The sequence below is a fragment of the Callorhinchus milii genome, unplaced genomic scaffold (assembly GCF_018977255.1).
Source record: "Callorhinchus milii isolate IMCB2004 unplaced genomic scaffold, IMCB_Cmil_1.0 Scaffold3, whole genome shotgun sequence".
NCBI lineage: Eukaryota > Metazoa > Chordata > Chondrichthyes > Chimaeriformes > Callorhinchidae > Callorhinchus > Callorhinchus milii.
In genome coordinates this window covers 25,925,016-25,951,170 of record NW_024704744.1, presented here as the reverse complement: position 1 = coordinate 25,951,170, position 26,155 = coordinate 25,925,016, and the positions used below count along the sequence as shown (strand labels likewise).

Sequence of the window (26,155 nt, the reverse complement as noted above, 5' to 3'; positions counted from 1 at the left end):
GCGAATATTAAATTCTACAAATGTAATTTTTTTCACTTTCTGAGCCTTTGACATATTAACTTTGAGCACTTATGTTTTGGGTAAATAAACTATTAACTTTTCTTTGCTAAATGCATATTATAAATACCAAATCTTGTGTATTCTGGCATTAAGATCCTATAATTAGAGGCACGTAATAGCTTATTGTAGAAAGAAATGACGCCTGTACCTTACTTTTGGTACATTTTGCAATGGTGTGATAGATTTTCTGCAGTTGTATATAAATATTGCTTTACATGTTGTTCGGTGGCATAACAACAGGGTGGAGCTAGTGTAATGAGGGAAGGAAGACCAGTTCCCTAAAGTTCAACGTCGTTGCAAACCTGGTTTAGCAAGTAATATGTGTACTTTGTTTAAATTATACACAGAAGGCATTTTTTAGAAAAGCTTCTTCAGGCAGGAGAATTGATCAAGTCTTTGCTAGTGGTATTCCTTTTGGGAATGATATGAAATGTTGCTGTGCAATTCCAGGAGCTATTGTACACCTGGTGAAAACCACAAGTTTTGTGTTAACTGCTAACGCCCTTCCTCATACTATGCTACTCCTGAACTAATAAAGCGGCTTTCATGTTGAGAGGATGCTGGACAGTTGAGGCGGTGGAGGGAGGGGAAGATGACAGCCAAAGAGTAAGATCTTGAAATGATGTTGTACTTGAAGGAAGTGATGAAGGAGACGAGGTGAAGGAACTCCGAGATGGAATTCCAGAGGGTGGGGCAGAAAGGTTAGAAGCCTGACCGCCGATGATGGGTTGGGCAAGGTGGGGGATGTGAAACAGACCATTGCCTGCTGACTGGAGCAAGCGGGTGGGTTGGTAGGGTTCAAGAAGGTTACAGAGGAAGGGTGGGGCAAGAGGGATTTAAAAGTGAGGATAAGGATCTTGAACTCCATCCTCTGGGGGATGGGGAGCCAGTGGAGCCGGTCAGGGTTGGGGATGATAAGCTCACGGAGCCTAGTTTGGGAGAGGATATGAGCTGCAGAGTTCTGGATGGATTGCAGCTTGTAGGGAAGAATAGTTGGGAAGTCCAGTGAGCAGAGATGTGTAATTTAAAAGATGAATAAGTGACCGAGATTCCACACTGGCTGTGAGACGGTGTGTGCACCGTGTAAATTGATGCTGTGGTGAGAAGACGTTGATGGGAGCCAAGCAGGACAGCCTGTTTTGTCGGCATTGAAGTGGGGAAAGTTAGCTCTCATCTACGACTTGGTGTCCAACAGGCAATCAGTCAGAAAAGCAGTGGTCCTGGAATAGAGGGTAGATGCAGAGAGAGAGTTGGGTGTCATCCACATATTTGTAGAAGTTATCCCCATGCCTGTGGGTGACGTTGCTTGAGTGGTAGCATGTAAATATTAAAGAAAAGAGGGCAAAGAATAGAGCCTGAGGATAGGATGGAATGGTCGACCGCGTCGAAGACAGCAGAGAGGTCAAGGACGCAGAGAAAGCCCTGGTTAATGCTTCCATCACCAAATGAAAACATTGAGATAATGGTAACAAGTCCACTTCTCAACAATGGAAATGTTATTTGTTTGGATGTTCTGGGGTGAAGTAAAGGATTTAGCATGCCACTCGCCGCTGTTTAGCTTATTAATCTACAATAAGCTATTACGGGCCTCTAATTATAGGATCTTAATGCCAGAATACACAAGATTTGGTACTTAAAATATACAGTATATTGTGAAGTTTTTGAGAAGTCTCAACAACGTGATAAGGTGCTATATCAAATGCAATATTATTATTTATTATGAATACCTTCATGATTGACAATAACAACAAGATTACATTATTGTTGTTGTTCTCAACCGTGCAGGTATTCATAATAAATAATGAGAAAGTAAAAAGGTGAGCTGCCAAGATGCAAGTTCTACAAGTCTTCAATTTATGTGGGGAGATTAAAGAGGTTGGGCATTACCTCATTAGAAAACAGACTTGGAATCGGTTTTCAAAATGTGTTGTAAAATGTCACAAAAGTTTCTTCAATTCTTCCTCTCCAGAAGAGGTTAGCCTTTTGGTGGATATGGTTTCATGAACACTAGTCACCCTCCAGTACCTCACCCAAACGACTATTCTTCATGTGTAAGCCTTAACAATGAGTGTGGAGTATCGGCAAGCAATTCAACTGCTTGAAAACGGGGTAGATTGCTGTCCTGTCTGCCACATCTGATTGGGAACAGAAATTGTGACGATAATAAAATCTCCTTTCTATAAATGCAAGTTGTTGTTCTACACTGCACACAAATTGTACAAGTTTTCCTACTTTGAAAAATATGTGATTGTAAATGATTGTATACTTTATACGATAATAATAATAATCCTTGCATTTGATATAGTGCCTTATCACGTCTTTGAGACGTCACAAAGCGCTTCACAGAACATATTGTAAAGTGAATTAATGTATATTTTGTGGGCGAAATAGTTGTAAAATGACAGCAGAATTGACATCATCATGTTGGCAATTTAGGAACCTTAAAAATACCTTCTCACTAGTTCAAACATGCAGTACAGCACCTCCAGAAACGTCATGACAATGTAGGTGGAACTTGCTGCAGTTTCTGTTTCTGCATGCCTTGCTGATGAATGTCCCAGTGATGTGACTCCAGCAGATTTGGCTTAAATATTTTTACTTTGTTTTATGTACAAAGGGACTCTGTTGCTAGTTTACACAACGTTTTCTAACAACACCTTGAGCAGGGACAATTTTGAGTGTAACTCTCCTTTTTAACTGGTTTTGTCCTCTTGATCTATGAATTCAATGCTTTCCACAACTCTCATGACACGTTGTAGCTAAAAGTGGGCAGAGTGGGTCAGATTTAATATTTGTTCTGAATAAATTGTAATAGATCAGAGCTTGTATAGCCACTTTTCTTCCTGTAATTCTTACAAACTTCTGTTCTGGTTTGTATACGAGTATAATCTAATATTTTAAATAAATCTGACCAGACCAACGCTAATGAAGAAAATCTTAACTTTAATTCATATTATGGAAATTGTATCAAACATATTTAAAATGCTACTTTACTGTTTTCTACTTGTAATACATATCACAGGCATAAGAATATTTTGTGGGTTTTGAGATGATGGGTGAAAGGCATTTTTTAATTGAATTTTTACCTTATGAGAACTTACTATAAATGAGGATTTACAGTGGAATCTTGCGTGTGGATTGTGCTTCCAGAGCGTTTGCTATTATCAGTTAATGTGCACAAACCAATTCACACTGGTTGTTCTTAACAGATCTCAGCAGAGAAATTCAAGTATAAATTTGAAGTGTGAATTTCTTGGTCAGAAAAAACCCGACCGGGATATAAATTGGCTAAAAACTGATCACTGCTAAATTCTTTGTAACTGAAATGATTCTGGTGAATAGCATGGAGATAAATCATTAGGATACTCATCACAACAATTGTTCTTAATACTTCATCTTGCCTGATCTATCAACTCTGCTCTTTGCAGGATAAAAAAAAACATAACGTGACCTCCAATGAAATATTTTATACATCAGAATTCTGGCATTATCAGCGAGATAAAGAAACATGAATTGGGGTGAATAATGTCCTTGTTTCGCAACCGTCTCTCCAGTTAAATGGTAATTATCAGTAAACAGTCCATCCCAATGATCGGTGGTTGTACTTGGTTATATTTTTACACAGATTCAGTGATGAGAATTATTCTTATGTTCACAATCCCTATTAAAAAATGTGCTCGGCGAAATCCACAGTATTGATGCAGCTATGACACAGCAGATAGAATATGAACCCCGTAATGGTTCTCCTGTTAAAATCCAAACTGAAAGATATTCTAATGTAGAAATATACCACTTAGATTTATGAAATTGATCTATTCAAACATGAATATATATTTTAAGTTCTTGCAAATTTAAAACTATGAAATACAGATATAAATCAATGGTCATGTTAAATGCTAAACAAATCAAATAAAGCTAGTGAAAATACACTCTTTTACATCTCACTTAAGAGCAATTTACCTCTGTGCCAATTGGACAATTGCTGCAACAGTGGGATGGAAGACAGTGCAACTTAAGAACGAGTGTTCGTGTTGATATTTCTGCTTGTTCCTTACACCACAGTGATAAGTGCAATGTAAGTAATTCAGTTAATGAATGTAGTCACAATAGCCTGCAGCAATGTTTGTAAAAGAAAATTGAAGTCAAATTTGTTGTCACTTCAAACAGTTTCTCGTGGAAAAATAACTTGCTGGTAAGATGAAGGGTCGAAAGGGAACACTCCTTTTTCTGCTCTACAGTTTTGACTTGGTTGTTTCAAGTCAGAGCAGTTTGATTGCAGCAGTTCAGGGGAGGAGCTTCTATTGCAAACCACTTCATTGGATAAAGTTGACATCGACTGACACTGAGGGAATAAATGAATCTGGGACTCTCTTCCTGATCTGAGACTTGATCTCTCAAGCTTAAAGCATCAGCACCCATTGTAATTTAATTCTACTCTTACATTTCGCGAAGTTGCACGGATTATTTTTGACAAAAGTGATCCGATCTAGAGCGATGGCACTGATGAGCCCTTACTCGTGGACGGAGGATCTGGGCTGTCCTCCAGGGGAAGGGAAGCCCAGGGCTGGGATCACCGCTCACGAATCTCCAGCCAGGAACAAAACTGAGCCTCGAATCCGAAGACCCATGAATGCTTTCATGGTGTGGGCAAAGGACGAGAGGAAGAAACTTGCAATCCAGAACCCTGATCTCCACAACGCAGAGCTCAGCAAAATGCTAGGTGTGTATGTCTACAAAGTTTTTAATGAATACTTTAAAGCTTTCTACACTAGAGGCACAGGTGGTAACTGCACGAACCTAAAGGTATATTTAAAGTTGTGTATTGCATTCACCATAAATATAATACAGCTCTTGTGGTAGTAATTTAAGTTGTCTTAGAGTCGGCGGATCACAAAAGATCTTTTAAAATTTTTAATTACTTAATTTCTGGGGGAAAATGTACCAGTGTGTATTGCGAGACCACTTGGAGTTTAAAAAAGGCAAAGTTTATCGTGAATCTGAAGTTTTTGATCGATTTCAGTTAATAATGTAGCTCTGTTCATTCACTGAATATGTAATGTATATTTTCTATTTTAATTTTTTTTTCATATTTTGCTACATAGTGTAACTAATGTAAAAATGCCGTGCATCTCTGAGGAGGAAGGAATAAAATGCTTAACATTTTAAAATCAAAAGATAACATTTTATTAAAATAATTTTGTCTCTTCAACTTTTATTGGTTGACTGAATTAAAAAAAAGAGATTAAAAGTAGAATTGGTTATTAATGTTTAGATTTCCTTTTCCTTATTGGAGTTTAATTTTGATGTGATTTATATCAATTTCTAAAATTATATAAAAGTAGATTTACTTAATCTTTTTTAGGAAGCTTTTTATCGTCGCTAGTTCTCTGATACAAGGAAACCGATTGCCATGCTTGATGACCTTACATGACAGAGGGTTCCATATATACATGCGAAATTGCATAGAAATATTCTCCTTTTACAGCATTTAGGCAGAGGAAGTTAATTTAATATGTAGTAAATCGAATATGACGTCTATTTTCTCTAGCATGTAATTAATACACACTGGCAAACATTTGTGTGGTGTACAGTTGTGAAAATTCACTATGTAAACCACATTTAGTTTTGCTCATTCCTGCCCATACAAATATTGAAGCAGTTCAGTAAAAAACATTACATTTAAAACTTGATTATAATAATTGTATAGAAATTAATTCGAATATAGCAATGAATTATAATAACTATTAGTTTCAATGCTTTTGTGTCACTTTGCACCAACTTTATCCTATGACGCCTTTGTCTAGAGTCAAACTCAATCATGGAATCAAACGTATTAATAACCCAGTAAAAAGAAAAGCGATTTCCACACAGCTAAAATGAATTAAAGTACAATATGGTTCTCTTCCACTTGACTCACAAGCAGAGAAACTTAATTTCCAACTGAACAAGAAATAGTCTTAAATTCCAAGAGAAGATACAGATTGAAAGTCAAGAGGCCTCCATATTAAATTTGCAGAATTTTTCAACACAATTTTCACTTGGGAGGGTTTCCTAATTGTAATATTGTTTGATTTAAATTGAGTGTAAGTCTGGTTCATACAAAAGTAGCAATCTGGGACATGACAAGTTATCATCTGAAAGGAAAGTGGGTACAAATTTTAACCCAGTAATATTAAGGACAATTTATTCCGCAACAAACCTGTTTCTAAATAGATTATTCTCATAGTTCCTCACTGTTTAAAGTTGTAGCCTTTCGATGGTTTAAGATTCTGCATTTTTTTTGATTTGGGTGAAAAATAAATATATCCACTAGATGGAGCCCAAACACCTGACTGCTGCAACACAAGATCCAGCAACAAATACATTTTTTAAATGTAATTATGAAAGTGGGGTCGGCACAGAGGGGGAGAGAGGAGAACCAGGGAAAATGTCTGTAAAGCCTAACCAAGGAGCAGAATAATATACTGTTCTTCTTGGCAGTGGAGGGAAACAACTGGAAAATAATACATTTAGAAGAATTGCAGAAAAAAGGATCCCCCCAACTTTTTCCCCATCGATTGATACTATTACTAATGGTGGAATATAATCTGTGTGTTAAAACCAGAGTACTAGCATTTGTTACTATTTGCCATTGAGGTGAAACCTTGGGCAAGTTTCCTTACTCCACACGCCTGATAATAATCCCTCAAAAAAAACAATAATAAATTGATCATTTCAATCCACGACTGTTTGTGGGACACTGCTGTGCGCAATTAGCTGACGCGTTTCGCCCACAAATATATATTCAATTCACTTTACAGGATATTCTGTGAAGCTCTTTGAGACGTTGATAAGACGTGAAAAGCGCTATATCAAATGCAAGGATTATTATTATTGACAAAAGGAAGTGTACAGCTCATAGAGTTGGGCAATGGGAGTTAACAACTGGAGGAAGCTTAACAATTATTTCAGTTTTTTGAACACTTACATCTGCGCAAATATAATCCCCGCAAAGATGCATTTTGTTACTTCACTGGGTTATATTGGCAACAATGTCAGAGAGAGAAGTGGTGTGGGAAGGGCCTCAGAGAGTCAGCAAAGTGTCTCACTGGGCTTGATGGCTGGTTCCCTGAAGTACTTCCCAAAGCTGTGTAAAGGAGATGATTCCTCTAATAAGAGTAGATTTGGGTCACTCTCGGAAGAATGTGGACCAACCTTCCTTCTCTTCTTATAGATCAAAATGAGGCATTCTCTGCTAGGTTCTTATAAGAACGTGTAAGCTTGCAGTTCAATACATTTACGGACAGGCAACCAACCTTTAGATTCAAAGTTTGTCTAACAGAGATTTTTTGAGGCACCAAGCTATTCATAGGGTTTATTGTTAATGACCGTTTTACAATAACTCATATTTCTTACATTTTAGCGTATAATCTAGAATTCCTTATTTTGATGCCTATTTATAAAAATATATTTTTTCTACAACAGCTTTCATTCATGAGATAGATTCCTGCTATTTACACTGAGTCATCAGAAGTGGTAGCAGCCAATGTGCAGATATTTTCTGTATTTAGGCTCCGCAAAGGAAGGGAACTAGGACATACTCAGTTTCATTGAGTTTGCTCAGTCTCACCTCAGGACAGATCATTCCTGTATTGATAGTTTGGGTTCACATTAGCCCCCCCCCACCACCCCCTTGACCTCTCACAGTAACGCTGAAAATCTGAGCAAATGTTCCTAATCAGTCTATTGTTATCTATGATCAAATATTCCTCAGTTTAGATGGGCTAGAAATTATATTAATTATGGTACAATCAACTCTTTTTTAACCACAATCTTTTGGAAATGTACTTCAATGTCGTCCAAATAATAAAGCAAAATTTATTGTGTGTATAACATTAACTTGAAGATTTCTCTAAAACTAGTGGAGCCCAAAATTACATGCATTTAAATATGTCTGACTAAACCCCAGTTTATACTTTAACCGATAAAGCCTTCTTAAAGAATATTTATTTATCTAGATAGAGAGAGAACGTGTATGAGCTTGCAACCTCACGGTTCCTAACAAGCTTTAGCTCTTCCGAAACAATGTTTACTGTTAAATACACCATTGCAGGTTAACGATGCACTGGTTATAACTGAGGGAAGATCCTTTTTGTAACTAAATGTAGAAAGTGAAGCTGTCTTTCCAGCCAAAATACTGTTATTGACTTTCAGGAAGATTCCTGTATCTGAAATCGAAAATAATCTATTCAAACATCTCTCCGGATTAATGCCATGTTAAAAGAAATACTTCTTCAACTTTTTTTTTAAATGGCTAAGAAATAAAAAGATTTACCAGGAAAAAGATGTGTGGATATTATGGTTTGAAATTATATGATCAACGTAAAGAGAAGATTCAGTTTCAATCGGACTTTTGAAACAATATATGAAGTTAAATGAACTAATGATAATATAATAATATAATAATAATAATAATAATAATGATATAATAATCCTTGCATTTGATATAGCGCTTTTCACGTCTTCTAGTCGTCTCAAAGTGCTTCACAGAATGTGCTGTAAAGTGGATTAACCGTATATTTGTGAGCGAAACTCGGCAGCCAATTGCACAGCAGTGTCCCACAAACAGTTGTGGATTGAAAATGACCAATTTATTATTGTTTTGTTTTTTGGAGGGATTATTATTAGGCTCTGTGTGGAGTAAGGAAACTTGCCCAAGGTTTTGCCCTGCCTAGAATCGAGTGCTCTAACCACTGAGCTACAGGACTCCACAATCCTGTCTGGAGTTGAGAAATACTTCACAGAAACTTTGTGATTATATTCTAAACAATGTGCACTAGAGATTAGGGTTGCTAAACTACTTTCAGCGTTCATTGGTTACTTTTGAAACAACCATGGGAGAGTATTGCGTTTCACTCACAAAAGTATACAGTCAATTCACTTTACAGTATATTCTGTGAAGTGCTTTGAGACGTCTCAAAGACGTGATAAGGCACTATATCAAATTCAAGGATTATTATTGTTGTTGTTATTATTTGTAGTAGTATTATTATTTTTCACTTTAGTCCTGACCAATTGCACAGAAACTGAAGGAGGGTCAATTCCTCAACCAAAGGACTGGTAACAAAATTGATGCAATTAAATCATTGATAGTATCTTTCTATGTAATTCTATACAGTCCTGAGAGCCAGCTGGACACAGACAGCTGGCTAACGTCAAAACAGCCAGAGCGGAATCCAGAGACCCGAAATTCTTACAGGTTTTGCCTTAAAACCAGTGTCTTAAGTGCAGAATTTTGGAAAATTCATAAATTCACTCTTAATTTGCTTGGTTTCAAATTTTAAGACAATGTTTTTTGAACCTCATATAGCTTAGATTTACATAGCTACATGAGTATTAAATTGTGTGATCGCTTATTATAGAACTGAGGTTCATCATTGTTCTATAAAATGTTTACCTACGCGTTTAGAAGAGACTGTTTAGTGTTTCAGATGATTATTTCTATTTTAGAGAGCCAAAGTTTTTCTATTTTTTCAAAGTTAAGGAGTTAATATGCTCAACGTTTTGTGGTTTTTGTGGCTGCCGTCAATTTTGCATGAGATGGTTTCATTTCAGTTTTTAAATGTAATTTTTTCTCAAGGAAGCATTTCACTGCCTGCAGTAAAAGTGAGTCACACACACCTGTGAGGTCCCAGGGCTGTGCTGAGTACCTGTCTCACCCATTTTCAGAATATCAATTGGTGTCGGTGCTCCTGGGCTAGGGTGGGGAAAAATCAGCCAGAGTTTGCATTCCAGAGACCTGGAATTCTGCAGTTTTCTAAATTGCATTAAAAAATTTTCCACACTTCTGCCCGTTCGTATGTTTAAGACAAAATGGATTACTTGCTAAAATTAAATGGAATTTATGGTCAATGATGGCTACCTTGTGACCTCTGGTAGAACATGTTTCTGTGTGGGCGTTGGGTGAGGTGGTAGTTTAGCTTGCCAATACTCTTTAATGCATGAAGAACCATCACATAGGCGTGATATCAAAGCGTGTCTGGTCTTCATGAAGATTCAGCACCTTCAGGAAACGGGGGAAGAAAATTGAGGGAAAGGGGGTAAGAACAATAACAACAACAACTTGGATTTATATTGCGCCTCTCAAGTCTTAAATATAATTTAAGGCGAATGTAAAGTTCTCAGATCAGATCCCACTATTTCTGACGCATACTTTTCCTTTCAGAAAAAACACAAAGATCAAGTCAGGATATTAATCGCTTTCTGTTGTGAGGCAGAGTAAAGGGTCTTTTATTTACCATTTCAGTCTTTTAAAGAGAGATTTTAGAATTGTCCGTCACATATTTCATTTAGTCCACATGTGCAAACAAAGCGTAACTTATTTCTTGTCAAAACCATATTGATTTATTTCACATTTAAACCCTGAAAGTAGTTATTCTTCCACCCGGTGTCCTGAGGGGGCAGCTGTGATACCGGAAGAGTTATTGTGAAATCATAAAGTGTTATTTTACTGCCCACAGTAAAAATTGTCAGTTTATATTTCATTGCAAAAGCATACTCCGTCACAGTACGTTTTATTGAGAAACCTAGGTGAAGGGTTGAAGCTCATATTGTGGGGCATGCACCACATTTGAAAAGAAATCTGTGCTGAACTTTGCTGATCTCAGCTTGGGTATGGACCGGCTACTTTTATTGGCCTAGGAATCCTTGGGGAGGAGAGGGAATATAATAACAATAATAATAATAATAATCCTTGCATTTGATATAACGCTGTATCATGTCTTTGAGATGTCTCACTGCGCTTCACAGAATATACTGTAAAGTGAATTAATTGTATGTTTTGTGGGTGAAGTATCAGTCAGAGTTCCCATTCGTGCTGATGATCCATGTTGGAAAATGTAGCCACACATTCTTCTCCGCACCGCTGCACTTTTCCCTGTCCCCAGAGAAACATGTGCCTGCACATTACCCGCTGCCCCCTGTTGAAAATGTGTCTACATGTTCATTGCTTCCTTGAATGGGTATGGGATTGGTCTTTGCTGTGATTTCTCCCCAGGGATTTAACAGCCTTTTGCCGCTCATTGTTGAGGCTCACACATTGATACTCATTTGAGTGAGTTACTAGAGGATGGCCAGCATTGTGAAACCATACCGCAACCAGTGACTGAGGAGAGACTTTCAGCAGAGATAGGAGAGGGGAAAACAGTTGGAGAGACAATAAGATGAATCAAAAAAGAATATATCTAATTATTGAGGATCCTCTGTGTCTGAAGGGAATGTGTGTGTTTTTATAAAAAAATTAACTTCTAGTAGATTTTGTTGTCTTTCAAAAAGCTATACTTTACAGTAAATCTTATTATTATTTCACGCCTATAATAAAGGTGCATCATACAAACCTGTTTAAGGGACTGCAAATTTACAGTTTAATAATAAACCTTGCATTTGATATAGTGCCTTGTGACATCATTGAGATGTCTCAAAGTGCTTCACTGAATATATATTGTAAAGTGGATTAACTGTATTTTGTGGGCGAAATGCGGCAGTGAATTAATTGCACACAGCAGTAACCCACAAACAGTCATGGATTGAGTGGCCATATTTTTTTGGGGGGGTTGGGGGTTGGCAGGGGTAGAATTAATAACATGTAAATTTGATAGGAGAAAGTGAAAATGTCAATTATATAGGTTACAATATGTGCGTATCATGTGATTGGTGTTTGTTGAGAGTCAGTTTTTTTTTACTTCTAATTGAAATTGTGGGCTGTATTTTAGGCAGATCGTGGAAGGCGCTCGCTCCTACACAGAAGAGACCTTTTGTGGAAGAAGCTGAAAGATTACGAGTGCAGCACATGCAGGATCATCCCAATTACAAATACAGACCTCGGAGGAAAAAGCAAATCAAACGTCTGTGTAAACGGGTCGACCCGAGCTTCCTCCTCAACAACTTCCCCCATGATCAGCCACCTGTCCCCAGCGGCAGAGCCTATAGGGGACGCCTGGAGGAAGAGGAGGATAAAAGCTATTCATCGGCCTCAAGACTTCCTGTAATCAGCAGATTCAGGGAAACGCAGACCACAAACAACAGCTTTGACAACTATGGGCTACCTACCCCTGAGATGTCCCCTCTGGATGTCATCGATGCTGATCACAGCTTCTTTCCACCTCAATGTCCAGATGATCCTCGTCCCCAGATGACTGAAGGAACATATTGTTCAGAATACGGTCAAAGTCCCATCCAATGTGGACACCTCAGTCAGATCGTAATCTCCCAGACTAGATCTACCATGATGCATCCTGTAACCAGCCGCCCACCTCCACCCTCCTATTACAGCCGCATCCACCATCCTCCCTTCCATTCTGTACATGCAAATACCTCTGTCCACCTTTCTCCCCCTCATCATCTAGATAGCCTGGAACACATCAGCCAAGCTGAGCTTTTAGGAGAAGTGGACCGCAATGAGTTTGACCAATACTTGAATACCTCCATTCGTTCAAATCCGGAAGAGATGGCAATCAATGAACATTCATCTGAAGACAATCCATCAGGAGGTACAGGTTCAGAGAGAAGCCTTATATCTGTTTTAGCAGATGCTACTGCAGCCTATTACAATAACTACAGTGGTTCCTAGAGCAAACTCTTTCCAGTCAAAACAGTATTATTTACCACAGTTCTCTGGACAAGGACATTTCCTCAGGGTGCCAAAACAATCTAAAGAATGATTTCCATAAATTATGAAGTGCCAAAACATTTTTGGGGGAGTTTGAAGCAGATTTTTACAACACTTTCAAAGTGGAAGGCTGAGGCTGCTTGACTCTTGGAACATTTCTCTCTAAACTTTAGGCTAAATTGCTTGCGCTTGTAAGGAGCTTGCAAGATATATTTAAATATCCAAAGCTTGCTTTGTTTCTGTTTATTGTTAGCTTTCTTAAGACAATTGACTGTATGCAGCATTCTGTTTTATTGCATTCTAAGCATACCTGAATGTTGTGGATTAACTGATCTGTTAATCAATGATTCACCAATTATTAGTGTATTAATAATTGTTTCATGAATTTAAATTCTAGATTGTTTTAAAGTTGCTGAGAAGTGCTTAAAGACCTCTCTTCCTGTTACCGTTTTATTTCTGGTTTAAAGCAATCTATCTAAAGGCACTTGCCTTCCACAAAAGGAAAGTATGATGAAATTAAACCATTCAGCGTTGTTGCTTAGTGACTGCTTCAAAACTGCATTGCCTGGAATCGGGTGCCTTATGTGCCCAAGGGTGGAATAATTTACAAAAGCAATGGATAATGTGTGAACTTCACCTGGAAATAACATCATGTTTAAAATAATAATTCCTTAATAATATAATAAAATAATAACGTTATCTGATTCTACCTATTACATATTTGATTTTCATCTCACAACATCCTCATTCTTGGTTGAGATGAACAAGTGCTGTCTTCCTGGGTTTTACTCAATTAAAGTATAATCGTATCTATTTCCTCCTGGTTATACTTTTTTTTCAACTTGTATCTCATTCCAGTTTTCCTGTGTATTTTTCTTCAGACGCATAATTGTGAATGAATGCACCAAGAGTTTGGAAACATTTAAGCTATTTTCACACACTTCTAACGTTTCCATTTGTATACCTAAAAAGGATGTTTAAGGTTATATTGTAATATTTTTATTATTTACCCAGGTTATATACTGTGTCCATCGCTTTGTGTCTTGTTACCATTTTTATTTTTTTGACAGATTTTCTTTCCTACAGCTTCTTTTGCTCTCTCTTTTGCCCTATTTGTGGTTCAGTTCTCATTTTTTTTTTACATCTTCCACATTTTCATTTAAGTGTTGAATCTCAGTACAGAGGGATTTTAAAACCCCGAACATTAGCATCGAGGCCAAATGTAGCACATCCTGATGTAGCACAAAGCTCCCTCTGCTCTTCAACAACTGTCATTATATATATGTTCGACTCTTTTAACAGAGAAGAGATTTTGATCCCTTCATCTGGACATACAGTCACTACACTTTACTGTGCAAATCTGTGAAGTGTTTGAACCGTTTCAATTAATCAATAAGGTGCTATATCAATTACAAGAATTATTATTTTCATCTATCTGAGAATATTGAAAAGGATTATTATTTTCATTTATACATGTGCCAGAGCTGAAAAGATAGCGTGCTGATCCCAATAACACATGCAACCTTTTCCTCTTCATTTCCCTTCGCTCTTTGCTTCTTTCTTTTGTGTTTTGTTGTTTCTCTTTTTTTCCTATTTTTTTTTCTATTTTTCCTCTTTTTCCACTGTTTGTGGGACACTGCTGAGTGTAATTGGCTGCTGCGTTTTGCCCACAAGACACACAGTCACTGAACTTTCCAGTATATTCTGTGAAGCGCTTTGAGATGTCCCGAAGATGTGATAAGGCACTGTATCAAATGAAAGGATTATTATTATTATATACTTTATTTACTTTTCATTTCTCTTGCCCCATGGCGTCTAAGATGTGAGAGATATTCTGGATCTGCATGAAGCACATGACATTACAATGAATATACCTATTTACTTTGAATATTTTCTCTCAAAACCCCACAGAATCAAGGTGGCCAAATCCCCATAATACCAAAATGTGTCTCTGTTCTTATTCAAAGCTTTAGAAATCTTTAAGTATTGAGCTCAGATGGTAACATTGCATGGTGATCTTCTTGATACTGATGCTCTTGATCCATCTACCAGAATTGTATAGATTCCCCACCCATGTTCAGCATTCGGGCTGGATTTAACCTCTCCAGTTATCAGATACAGTAAATTTCACTCCTGTGAACTTCTATTAAATGAATATTTCCATTGTGTAAACAAGAAATTGAAAACTCCAACATTTTGCTACCTGCGTTCACTAGACTTTCTACTGTTAAGTAATTTAGTTGTACATTCCAGCCAAGCAAATAGTGTTTCTAGATTTTATACATATTGCACATTCACCATAACCTGCCAACATTTATGATTTCTGCAATTTACCAAGCGTGGCATAGTTGGTAGCACTCTCGTCTCTGAGTCAGAAGATTGTGGGTTCACAATCAGGAAACAACCACGATCGGGCCCCGCATCAGGACTATTTGAAAAGAAAAGGGTGTCTCATGGTGTCCTGGCCAGTAATCCCCCAAATAAAATTTGTCATTCGCTCCATGGTTGTTTGTGGGACATTGCTATGTGCAAATTGACTGCTGCTTTGCTGCAAAATAAACAAGTCCCACCACTTTACAACATATCATGGAAAAAGCTTTGAGACATTTCATCAACATAATAACTCGCTATATCAAATGCAAGGATTCTTATTATAAGCTTAAAAACATTAAATCATTTACACTTTAAATACTGTCACATTTAAAAATATGTTATAAATTATGTACACTTTACTCTGAATTCCTCATTACTTGAATACGATATGACGGTAAATAGGTTATTCAATGATGTTAGTTGCTTTATTGCTGTAATTATAAATAGTAAACCATTAATTTAAGTAAGAATAAACATTTTGAATACTCTTACTTTTCTTGTCTTTTTCCAATTCCTTCTCTTGTAATACTACTGTAAATAAATTGTATTTTAACTTCTTTCTTTTAAAGAAAAACTTTAAGGGTCCTGAGCATTTGTAGTCCCATTGTCAATGCTGGAGATGGGATCCTAGGCAAAAAAAAATTGGCATCTGATTGACAGAAAAACTCTAAAGGCAGGTCATCAAATTCAACAAGGTCACATCATTGAGGTGGCGGAGCCAAATTGTAGCGTTTAATGTTTGAGAATGCCAATGGATGTTTTGGTCACTTGACAACATAACATAGCAGTTCAGGGAATCCCATTGACATATTTAGCTAAAACATTCAGCTACTTTTTCCTTTCCCAAATCTTAGTTTCCTCTTGGTCTGAAGCTGGCAATTCTTTGGCCCGATTCTTTTATGTTTACAGAACTTTGGTATTCTTGATGGCTCTGTTCAAAACTAGGTGATGCTTGAAATCACCTTGGCCTATGTGTGCCTGCTTAGCTTCCACTAGATTTCTCCCTTTGACAACATGCAGAGATTGGAAGCACACCATGTGAAGATTGTAACCCTACAGCTCACTTCATGTGCCAAGCTGAGATGCTGTAACTCACCACTTGGACCACATTCCCTTGTTGACAAGGAAACTAAACAATAATAAAACATTAAACCAGGCGAGTCTGATTTCCTGATACACATGCACATTCCTGAACTTGTGCGGGGCTTTTCCTGTTCCACTCTTTAATGTTTTACTTAGTTTAGCTTTCAAAGTCCATGATCAAATGGTGCCTATAAAAATATGTCACTTCTCAAACTTAACTTCCAGAACAATTTGATCATAAAATTAAGACGAATATTCTAAATACGAATCCAGAAAGTGGATCAAATATAGATGTGTGAAATCTATGGCACTTTTCAATTTAAAGGCACTTCATGAAATGAGCTTCCACTGAAATCTGTTTAACAGATTTTGCCGTAACAAGGAATGAGAAGGTCTAATCGTGGTCAATGAGTGTTTGCCTGAGTTTGGGAATTTGAACTGAAGTGCCGGATGTGGCCAGAGCTCTCTGCTTCCTGCCTGATAAGACTGTTTCTAGTCCACATTACCTCTCCACCAGGATGTTTGTAGTCATTTTTCTACAGTCACCAGACTGAGGGAAGGACGTGTGCTCATGTCAAGCTGGGGGAATAATCCTCACTGATTAACATCATCTGGGACCAGTGACCCCCAACAGGAGCATTTTTTTAACTAAAAATTTCAGCTCAATTGATGAATAAGGTCTGACAGTGGAACCGGTAAACTAGGATGCATTATGGGTGAAAGAGTGCCACAATAGCTTCTGCCAAAGCAAACATTTGTTTTATTCAACAATTCCATAAAATATGAGAAAAATGGATTGCCTACATTATTGCTGCAGTAAATACAATGTATAATAGGGCACGAGTGTATCCCACAAACAGCAGCCTGGCTGGTAATTCCTGAAACATAAATTGTTTGAAAATATTTTGATACAACAATGTCCCTCCAAAATGTACCTCTTGTAAAAGCTTTAACCCGGCATAAATAATAGTCCTTGCATTTGATATAGCATATATCATATAAGCATTAATGAATGCATTTGATATGTTGTAAATATCTTATAGCTCTTCAGAGTTTCTGAAGTGATTGTATTTTGTATTTAAGCATGGCAACATTATACACAGCATTGATTCACAAACAGCTATGAATTGATTGACCAATTTTATCTGAGGATTAATGGCCATGACACCGGGAAAAACCCTCTTCTCCTTCTGAATAATGCCATGAGATATTTAATATCTAACTGAACAGGCAAACAGTACCTTAGCTTAACCTTTCATTCAAAGGACATCATCTCTGACAACATAGCACTCTTCCAGCATTGAACTGCAGTGTCAAGGCAAAGTGGTGCTGGAACGGACAGCCTCCTGAGGTGGATGACAAAATTAACTGGAAAATTGCTTGTATGGGTATACTCCCTTCTCTTTTCAAACGATATGATTTTTTTAAAAAACCTCCACCTGTACAGGCAGCAACATCTCGTCCTCCAATAACACAGTGCTCTTCCAGCACTGGAGTGTCTGTCTGGACCATGAGCTCAAAGTCCCTAAGACAAACTTGAACCCACAGCCTTGGGACCCAGAGACAAAGATGTTAATTTCAAAATACAAAGGAAGAAGTGAGAAGGATTTTTTTTTGCAGATTATTGTTAGTAAGACATGGACATATCTACCAAAAACGATGATTAAAGTAACGGTTCTAATAGCTTTTGAAAAGGAATTAGATAAATATATGAAAAAATATATATAAAAGTGGATGTGGGAAGGGCAGAAGAATGGAACTAAACATACAGCTGTTTCAGAGAGCTAACAAATACACTGTAACAAACGAATTACTGCCTTTGAGTTTAAGAAGACGGATTTTGAGGAAGAAGATTATAAAGATTGTATTTGGGGAGCAGAATTGCTGTGGCTTTACTATCACAGTCAGATTTTGTCTAGCCATGCTGCAATTTTTTTTCACAAATTAATCTTTTGAATATCATATTGCCCTGATCCTGTTTTGAAATCTTAGATCCTGTTTGGTGTATACAGGTGATCAGGTAAAACATCACCTCACTAACAGCTGTGCCCCACCCTTGGCAGCTTTGCAAATCAGGAAGTTGCATTAGATTAACTACTACTTTAATGCTACTTTAAAGAAAAGCTTGTGTTCAGCAGTAAGATTTTGATTAAACTAACCTGTTGATGTTAGAATGTCTGGAACAGTACGTATTTTACTCCTGATTGGGTTATATTACTTTTAAAATTTGTCTGCTGGTTGATAAAAAATAATGTATAGATAAAATGAAACACCACAAATCATTCTTTGGGGGCTACCCACATCAAAAAGATCTACTGAGCACTCTTCAGATCTCTTATTTTATAAGATTTTTCTGGGGTTTTCTGGCAGGTGTCAGCTTGGCTGAGTTAGTACCACTCTTGCCTCTGAGTCAGAATGTTTTGGCTTGAAACTTCACGTCGGGAGTTTGAACTCGTGTAGTCTAGGCTGGCACTCTAATGCAGTGCTGGGATATGTTGCCTTATTAGAATAGCCGGTCTTCCGATGAGATATTAAATCAAGGTCCCGTCTGCCTGTTCAGGTGCATCTAAAAGATCCCATGCCACTGTTTGAAATCTTTCCTGAACATCTTGCTCCGCGAGTCAGTATGAACTCTTTCTGTGCTGTAGATTTCTGCTTCTAGTGATCCACCAGGCAATAGAGGCACAAACAATGGACACCAGTTTCTCTTGGTGTCTTGACCAAGAATCTCAGCACCATTAACGTCAGGAGGACATCTCAATACGATATACTGGAAAGTGTGTATTTTGTAGGCAAATTATTGGTACAACACAATACTTATACCTACAAACATACTCCATGTATACAAATGATTACCTAAACTCCTCTGTAAGCAGGATAGAAATAAGCAAACCATTAGCACCACGGTCCTGTATAAAAGCTGTGATTGATGTGGCCAGGGCACTGGGCATTGGTGGGGAAATGATGTCATGGCTCCTGTTGACTACCAGATGTTTTAAGGATGACTCACACGCAGGATGTTAGACAGTGTTCTTTGCTTGTGACCCTATAATTCACTTGGATAAAGCTAAACGTGTACTGTGAAGCCTGTGACATTGCACAACCTCACTCTGTACCAGCAGCAAACACTGGCTGCAGGAGTAAGCCATCTGAGCTCAGCACCAATTTTTGTTGTAACGGATATAAGTGGATCAGGAACCTTTATTACGGGGTGTACAGGTCATTGATTGTTGGCATAAACTCTCGTTTTTTTTGGAATAAGTACAGTATTTTCAATCTCAAGGCTAGAAAAAATGAATCATGCCATTTGATGGGAAGAATTCTGGGACTTCACAGTCAAGACATGAGACCATATTTAGAAACACAGAAGTGACCTAAGGTGTTTGTTGGTGGTGCTGTGGAGGATATGAGTGACTGTGTTTACCTTCAACCGAGTCATCAATACTTCCTTGGAAGGATTCAATATTTTCCATTTGATTGGTTCTCGGGTGTATTATGAGCACTAAAGCATTGTTATGGACTCCTCAGAAGTAAATCCTTTTCAACACTAGTTCAGCAGGGAGTGATTATACAGACTGCCATCTTTATAGTTGTAGCTTAGTTGCCAATTTCACATGTGTTATCTAAAGTAAAACTAAGAGTGAATGCTGATTGACTAAACCACATAGATAAGTATAGGTGGATTCCTGTAGCTTAGTGGTTAGAACACTCTCCTCGCAAGTGAGAGGACCCGGGTTTGATTCCTGGCAGGGTGACACATTGAGCAAATTTCCTCACTCCACACATCTGTTTACCTAGCAATAAGTAGGAACCCAGTTGTTAGTTGATTGACAGATCGCTTTTCCGGGGGATATAATTCCTTAAAAAAAAACGATTTGGTTACTCAATCTACAACTGTTTGTGAGACACTGCTGTGCGCAATTCGCCCTCAAAATATACATTCAATTCACTCTATATTCTGTGAAGCACTTCGAGACATCTATAAGATGTGATAAAGCGCTATATCAAATCCAAGGATTATTATTATTATTTATACAGGCACGGTGCCCAAATAGACTGACTGTCATTATTGTAGTGAGATAAGGAATTATGGTAAAGGTTGGCACCTGAAATAGGATTTGGAGAAGAATGAGCCAAATGGTCTTTTCTGGTTTTTACATAGAAACATAAGTAAGTTCAGACATGAGAAAGGACTATCTGTGACTCACAGAAGCTCATCTCCTCATTACTTCAGCTCTCCCATCATACATTTGATTTATTTTGAACAACACCATTGTTTGTTCCTCTATTGCCTGATGGATAACTAGAAACAGAAATCTACAGCGCAGAAAGAGTTCACACCGGCTCGCAGAACAAAATGTTCAGGAAAGATTCCAAACGTTTATAATTCTGGACATCATTGTTTGGATTATTAGAAATGGCAAAAGAGAGGATGGATAAAGTGAAGATAATAATCAGTTTAAGAAAATTTGTAGACCTTATATGTAGATGTGGAGATGGATCTGTGATTGGACTAGCAGCTGAACAAATTGAACATTTAATATCCAGCCATAATGTCCCGAGTCTGAGTTGCCACAAATAACCTATAGCCTTAAGTGAGTTCATTTCATTGCTTTATTTGTGAGGACAGATGATCAAAGGTTGCATCAACTGTTTCCACATTTGTGACCCACACAATGAGAGTTTATGGAAACAGGATATACAGCCGCTGCTTTATATTATTTGGCCAATTACAGGTATTTCACTTAAGAATATGGGTGCTTATTATAATAATAATAATAATAATAATAATAAAAATAATCCTTGCATTTGATATAGCGCCTTATCACATCTTTGAGATGTCTCAAAGTGCTTTACAGAATATACTGTAAAGTGAATTGACTATATATTTTGTGAGCGAAACGTGGCAGCCAATTGTGCACAGCAGTGTTCCATAAACAGTCATGGATTGAGTGACCAAATTATTATTTATTTTAAAAAAATTGTGTGTAATTATATGGGTGTAATTCACTTCCGCATTTGCCTATAAAATACACGGTCACTACACTTTGCAGTAAAATTCTGTGAAGTGATTTGAGATGTCGCGAAGACGGATTACATTTCATATTGCATCTTTCAATGTCAGGAGTAAGTCTCAAAGCGCTTCACAGTATTTACATGAATTGACAGTGTATTTTATTGGTGGACTGTGATTGTAGTTTCAATTTGCTTTAGATTAGAGTTCAGTAATTTCACAACTCTGGGCTTCCAATTTTAGTGTCTCATGTTTTTACACCAATCAAAGAACACATTATTAATCCCATCACTTCAGACATCAAAACACACTTTGAACATTAAAAATTGGTTCTTAAAGTGTAGGTAGTGAATAACGTGTGTTGTTTGCTGCAGATTTAGTATAGGAACGAGGTGCAGGTACCGAATATCAATTCAAATAAGGAGATTAATTCACCTTTCTTTTTGGTAGCAATATTTTTTGCATCAAAAGGGCTCAATTGAAACTTGAGAAAGCTGTGATGGGACTGTTGGATCATTCCAAAAAACAAATCCAGAATTAAGTTTGCTGTCTGTCTGGTATTTGGAGGAATACACATAATGTTTTAATTGGGCGTAGCCTAACCACAAATAATAATAATAATAATAATAATAATCCTTGCATTTGATATAGCGCTTTTCACGTCGGGAGGACGTCCCAAAGCGCTTCACAGAACACACTGTAAAGTGAATTGACTGTATATTTGTGGGCGAACGCGGCAGCCAATTGCGCACAGCAATGTCCCACAAACAGTCGTAGATTGTAAATGACCAATTTTTTTTATTATTGTTTTTTGGTTTTTTTGGAGGGATTATTATTAGGCGTGTGGAGTAAGGAAACTTGCCCAAGGTTTCGCCCTGCCTGGAATTGAACTCAGGTCTCTCGCTTGCAAAGCGAGTGCTCTAACCACTGAGCTACAGGACTCCACAAATAGCCTTGCTTGGGATTACAACAACAACTTGCATTTATGTAGTGCCCTTCACGCAAGAAATTGTCCCAGACTGCTTCACAGTGGCGGAGTCTGACCCTAAACGAGGGGAAGAAGGAGGGGAGAGGTGACCGAAAGCTCAATCAAAAAGGAAGGTCTTTAGGTGGGATTTGAAAGTGGGGAGGAAGGGGCCAAAGGGTTGAGTTCACAAATTGAGGGAGAGTTCCAGAGTTTCGGGGCGGAGTGGTTGAAGGCACGGCTACTGATGGTGGAGAGGAGGGGACAAGGGACAAACAGGAGGATGGGGGCAGGTGACTGGAGACTTGGGGTTGGTTGATTTCCGAAAGCCACCAAAGTGGAAAGAACAACTGAGAGTGAATTGGTATATCTTTACGATTGCTTGTTTTAATCTCAGTTCCTTTCTCAGCAATCGCTGACTCCAATCTGACACCTGACAATCTGACACACTTTAGAGGGTTTTAATTACGTTTACACCCCTTTTATAAATTTGCAATCAATCTATAATAATCTGACATGACAATTTAACAAAAAGAATGACACAAGATCGCAAAATAGATTTGAATAAAAAATAAAACTTTGGCTGATATAATAATAATAATAATCCTTGCATTTCGTTCCACGGGGTCTTGCCTTCGTTTCACCGGGTCTGGCCTCCTCCTTGTCCCCTGAATCTTCTGCTCCACCCTTGGCAGCCATGCCTTCAGCCACTATGCCCCGAGGCTCTGGAACTCCCTTCCTCACTCCCTTCGGTCTCGGCTGAAGACCTTTCTTTTTGACCGCGCCTTTGGTCACCTTCCTCCCCCTCCCCCTGGCTCGACCCCGGGATCCGCTACTATGAAGCGCTCCGAGACGACATCCGGCGTGGAGGGCGCTATATAAATCCAAGTTGTTGTTGTTGTTGATATAACACCTACCATGGCAGGGAGGATATTTCAAAACGCTTCTCTGGATTTACTGTAAAGTATAGTAATTGTATTGGTTTGGGTTCTATTCATCCTGTTGACCCAACTGTTCAGTGAGCACCAGCCTGCTTCATGGCCCCATCCCTATCTATCCCAGCATTGGCAGGTGGGCTTTCAATCAATCTGCTCTTGCTCTCTGGAACTCTGGAAATCCTCTGACTCACTCCTTCCCTCACCTCTTTCAAAATTTGTTTATCTGAGAAAAAAAAGTTCTACTCACAGTAATAGAAGAATTTCAGGACTATTTAAAATAGTTACAATATTTTATGACAGAGGAGGGAGGGATAATTGGTTACTGTGAACCACTCACCACATTGTGGAGTGTTTTACTTTCAAGAAATGTTCATTTCATTAATTGCCATTGGCGATCACACCCCCAACTTTGTGCAAATGGTTTTGTCCACAGAGGAGTTGCTAAAGCCATTTAGCCTATAAACATAAACAGAAGTCGCTGGGGACACTCAGCAGGTCAGGTAGCATCTATGGAGAAAGGAAAGTGAGTCAATGTTTTGGATCCACGACCCTTCGTTCTCACTTTCCTTTCTCCATTGATGCTGCCTGACCTGCTGAGTGTTCCCAGCGACTTCTGTTTTTGTTTCAGATTTCCAGCATCTACAGTATTTTGTGTTTTGTTTAGCCTATAAACATGCTGCCCACAGATCCCAGCATTTCACGGTCACTTCAGGAAAGCTGCTATTTAGTGTGAAGAATCTTTAATTGTATAAGGGGCATGTTATTAGCACATGTGCATTTTAACTAGACGTGGGAGTTTTCTATATGTATATTTACATTTACTGTAATATACAGAGAGACTTTTTCAGATTGTTTTATTATTAATCATAATAATAATCCCATAATAATTATCTAATAATAATTATCCTTGCATTTGGTTTAGCACCTTCCATGTCGGGAAGATGTCTCAAAGTTCTTCACTGTGAAATGTAGTGATTGTGTAAGTTGGGGGTGAACAAGGCAGCCAGTGCTTGAATTGCAGTCTCCCACAAACAGCAATGAGACTGTTAAAATCATAGGATGGATAGACGGACGACGGAAGGATGGATGGATAGAGAGAAGGGCTGTCACCGGTAGTGGAGAGAGAAAGGCTTACACTATGTGACACTGGACCATAGAGATGGTCTAACTCTTAGTGGAAGAAGATTTTGTATGTCTTATATTGCAAGGTGGCCTGATATCCGGACTGTTTTTATACCCACAGTAGGGTAGGTTCCACTTACTGCCAATACTGAGCTCTCACCTGTACATTTATTGAAGACGAATAGGATGCAGGATCTGTGCTGTTTAAGAAGTGCAACAATTGCTATCGCTCCCATTACATTAAAAATGGAAGCACCTGCGATTTTCTCAGAAAGCTGATGCAATGTTTGGGAATAATGAGTTGAAATGACAATGATTTCCCCACCTCCCCCCCGAGGGGCTACGAGCTCCAGGCTGGGTGCTGTTTGCCAACTTTGTGTTTTCTGGTTCTGTTTGAATGTGGGAGCAACAAGCAAACAAAAAAACAAAGTACAACTTCCATCAGTTCCTATCAAACTGAACTTCCTGAGGCCTTTGGATTTTTTTTTACACATTTAGTCCGGACACCATTTCCTTCCTCCCTCCAGCTGTGTTTCCTGATGTGGTCTTATCACTGGAGAAAATGACTCAGAATAAGATGGGAGCTAGGCATAGACCTGTCCAAACACATGTCCGTGACTCCACTGATTGAAAATAAATTGAGGCTTGAATAGGGAACTTTCCTCTGTCAGATTTATATACACTGGGCCCTGGTACTTGAAACATTTTTTTGTTTTATGCACATGAGCTATTTATTTTCCTATGGCTTGTGCTGATAAAGGATATTGTACTTGGCATTGCTGTGAGGAACATTTCATGCCAACCTTGTGCTTTGTGACCCCTTCTTCCACTGCACCACCACAAAGCAAGGGAATGCGAGTCCTCATTGGGCTTAGCCACTGTTCACAACAACCCAGCATTTAGTGTTCCTGTCTTGAAACATCTGGAGCAGGATTACATTCAGTTAATGCTACTTCTGGGTTTTAGTGAATGATCTTCGCTCAAACGTTAACATATTTTCTTCCTACAGATGTTTATTAACCCACTACTTTTCACATTTCCAGCATTCACAGTTTTTTTTTAACCCTAAGGAAATCCTGCTTAACTTTCCCCCTCCTCCCCTCAGGAGGATACGCACTACAGTAGTTGGTCATTAGACATCTAACAAACACAGATTTGACTCTTCAATAAGTGCATAGCAGGTACCAAGACCTCCTCACGAGCCTCTTCATGAACAGCACAACATAGCATTACTGGCATCCTCCTGATTACAGTTAGACACACACTCTCGCCCATTGAGTGCTGGTTCCACCAGTTGGATCTAATAACATCATACAATAATGCTGAATTAATTTAAGTTCCATAAACTTGTCTCATTCCTTTTTATAGTTCCAAATAGATAGCTCCTGGACTCTTTCTCCAGTAGTGTAAAGGGTTTGCATCTGCACAGCAGGACATTGTTGTTACCAGACAGGTCCAGACCTGCCAGCAAAGTTGTGGTGCTGGAGTGTAAACCATTAAGATGATAAATACACTGTGACATCAGTAAATCGACTGATGCATATCTTAATGTGTTAAATGTACAACACCCTAGTTAGATCACTGTTGGAGTTCCATTAGCAGTTTTGGGGCATCCTATTGTAGGAATAGGTATAATATAGATTTACTAGGATGTTACTAGGGATACAGGATTACACTTATTGAAGAGAGACTTGAGAAGTTAGAGCTTATATTTTACTGGCGCTGAGCAGGGTGACCTGATCATGATACACTAAATAGTTTATTTCCACTGGTTGGCAAGTCAGTAATGATAGGGCACAAATTTTATATAATCACAAAAGGAATTAAAGTGGAGATTAAAAAAATGCTTTTACCCAGAGGTGGTTAGAATATAGAAGCTCTTATTGAAGGAAAGTCCATAAATTATTTTAAAGGAGATTTAGATGTTTGATAAAGAGGTAAATTCAAGGCTGTGG

General features: G+C 38.2%; 1 protein-coding gene across 1 annotated transcript; it reads left to right on the top strand.

Moving 5' to 3' along the window:
• Positions 1–4,367: 4,367 nt before the first annotated feature.
• Positions 4,368–13,519, top strand: LOC103185788 (transcription factor Sox-7-like). Its single transcript, XM_007904463.2, has 2 exons — positions 4,368–4,780; positions 11,811–13,519. The coding sequence occupies exons 1-2, from the start codon at positions 4,555–4,557 to the stop codon at positions 12,665–12,667; spliced, it is 1,083 nt and encodes a 360-aa protein (XP_007902654.1). The 5' UTR covers positions 4,368–4,554; the 3' UTR covers positions 12,668–13,519.
• Positions 13,520–26,155: the final 12,636 nt, after the last annotated feature.

Bases quoted from the DNA above. Each gene is read 5' to 3' on its own strand.
- LOC103185788 (XM_007904463.2), top strand. From the start codon at position 4,555: ATGGCACTGATGAGCCCTTACTCGTGGACGGAGGATCTGGGCTGTCCT. The intron at 4,781-11,810 runs GTGTGTATGTCT...GCTGTATTTTAG, and splicing joins AGAGCTCAGCAAAATGCTAG to GCAGATCGTGGAAGGCGCTC.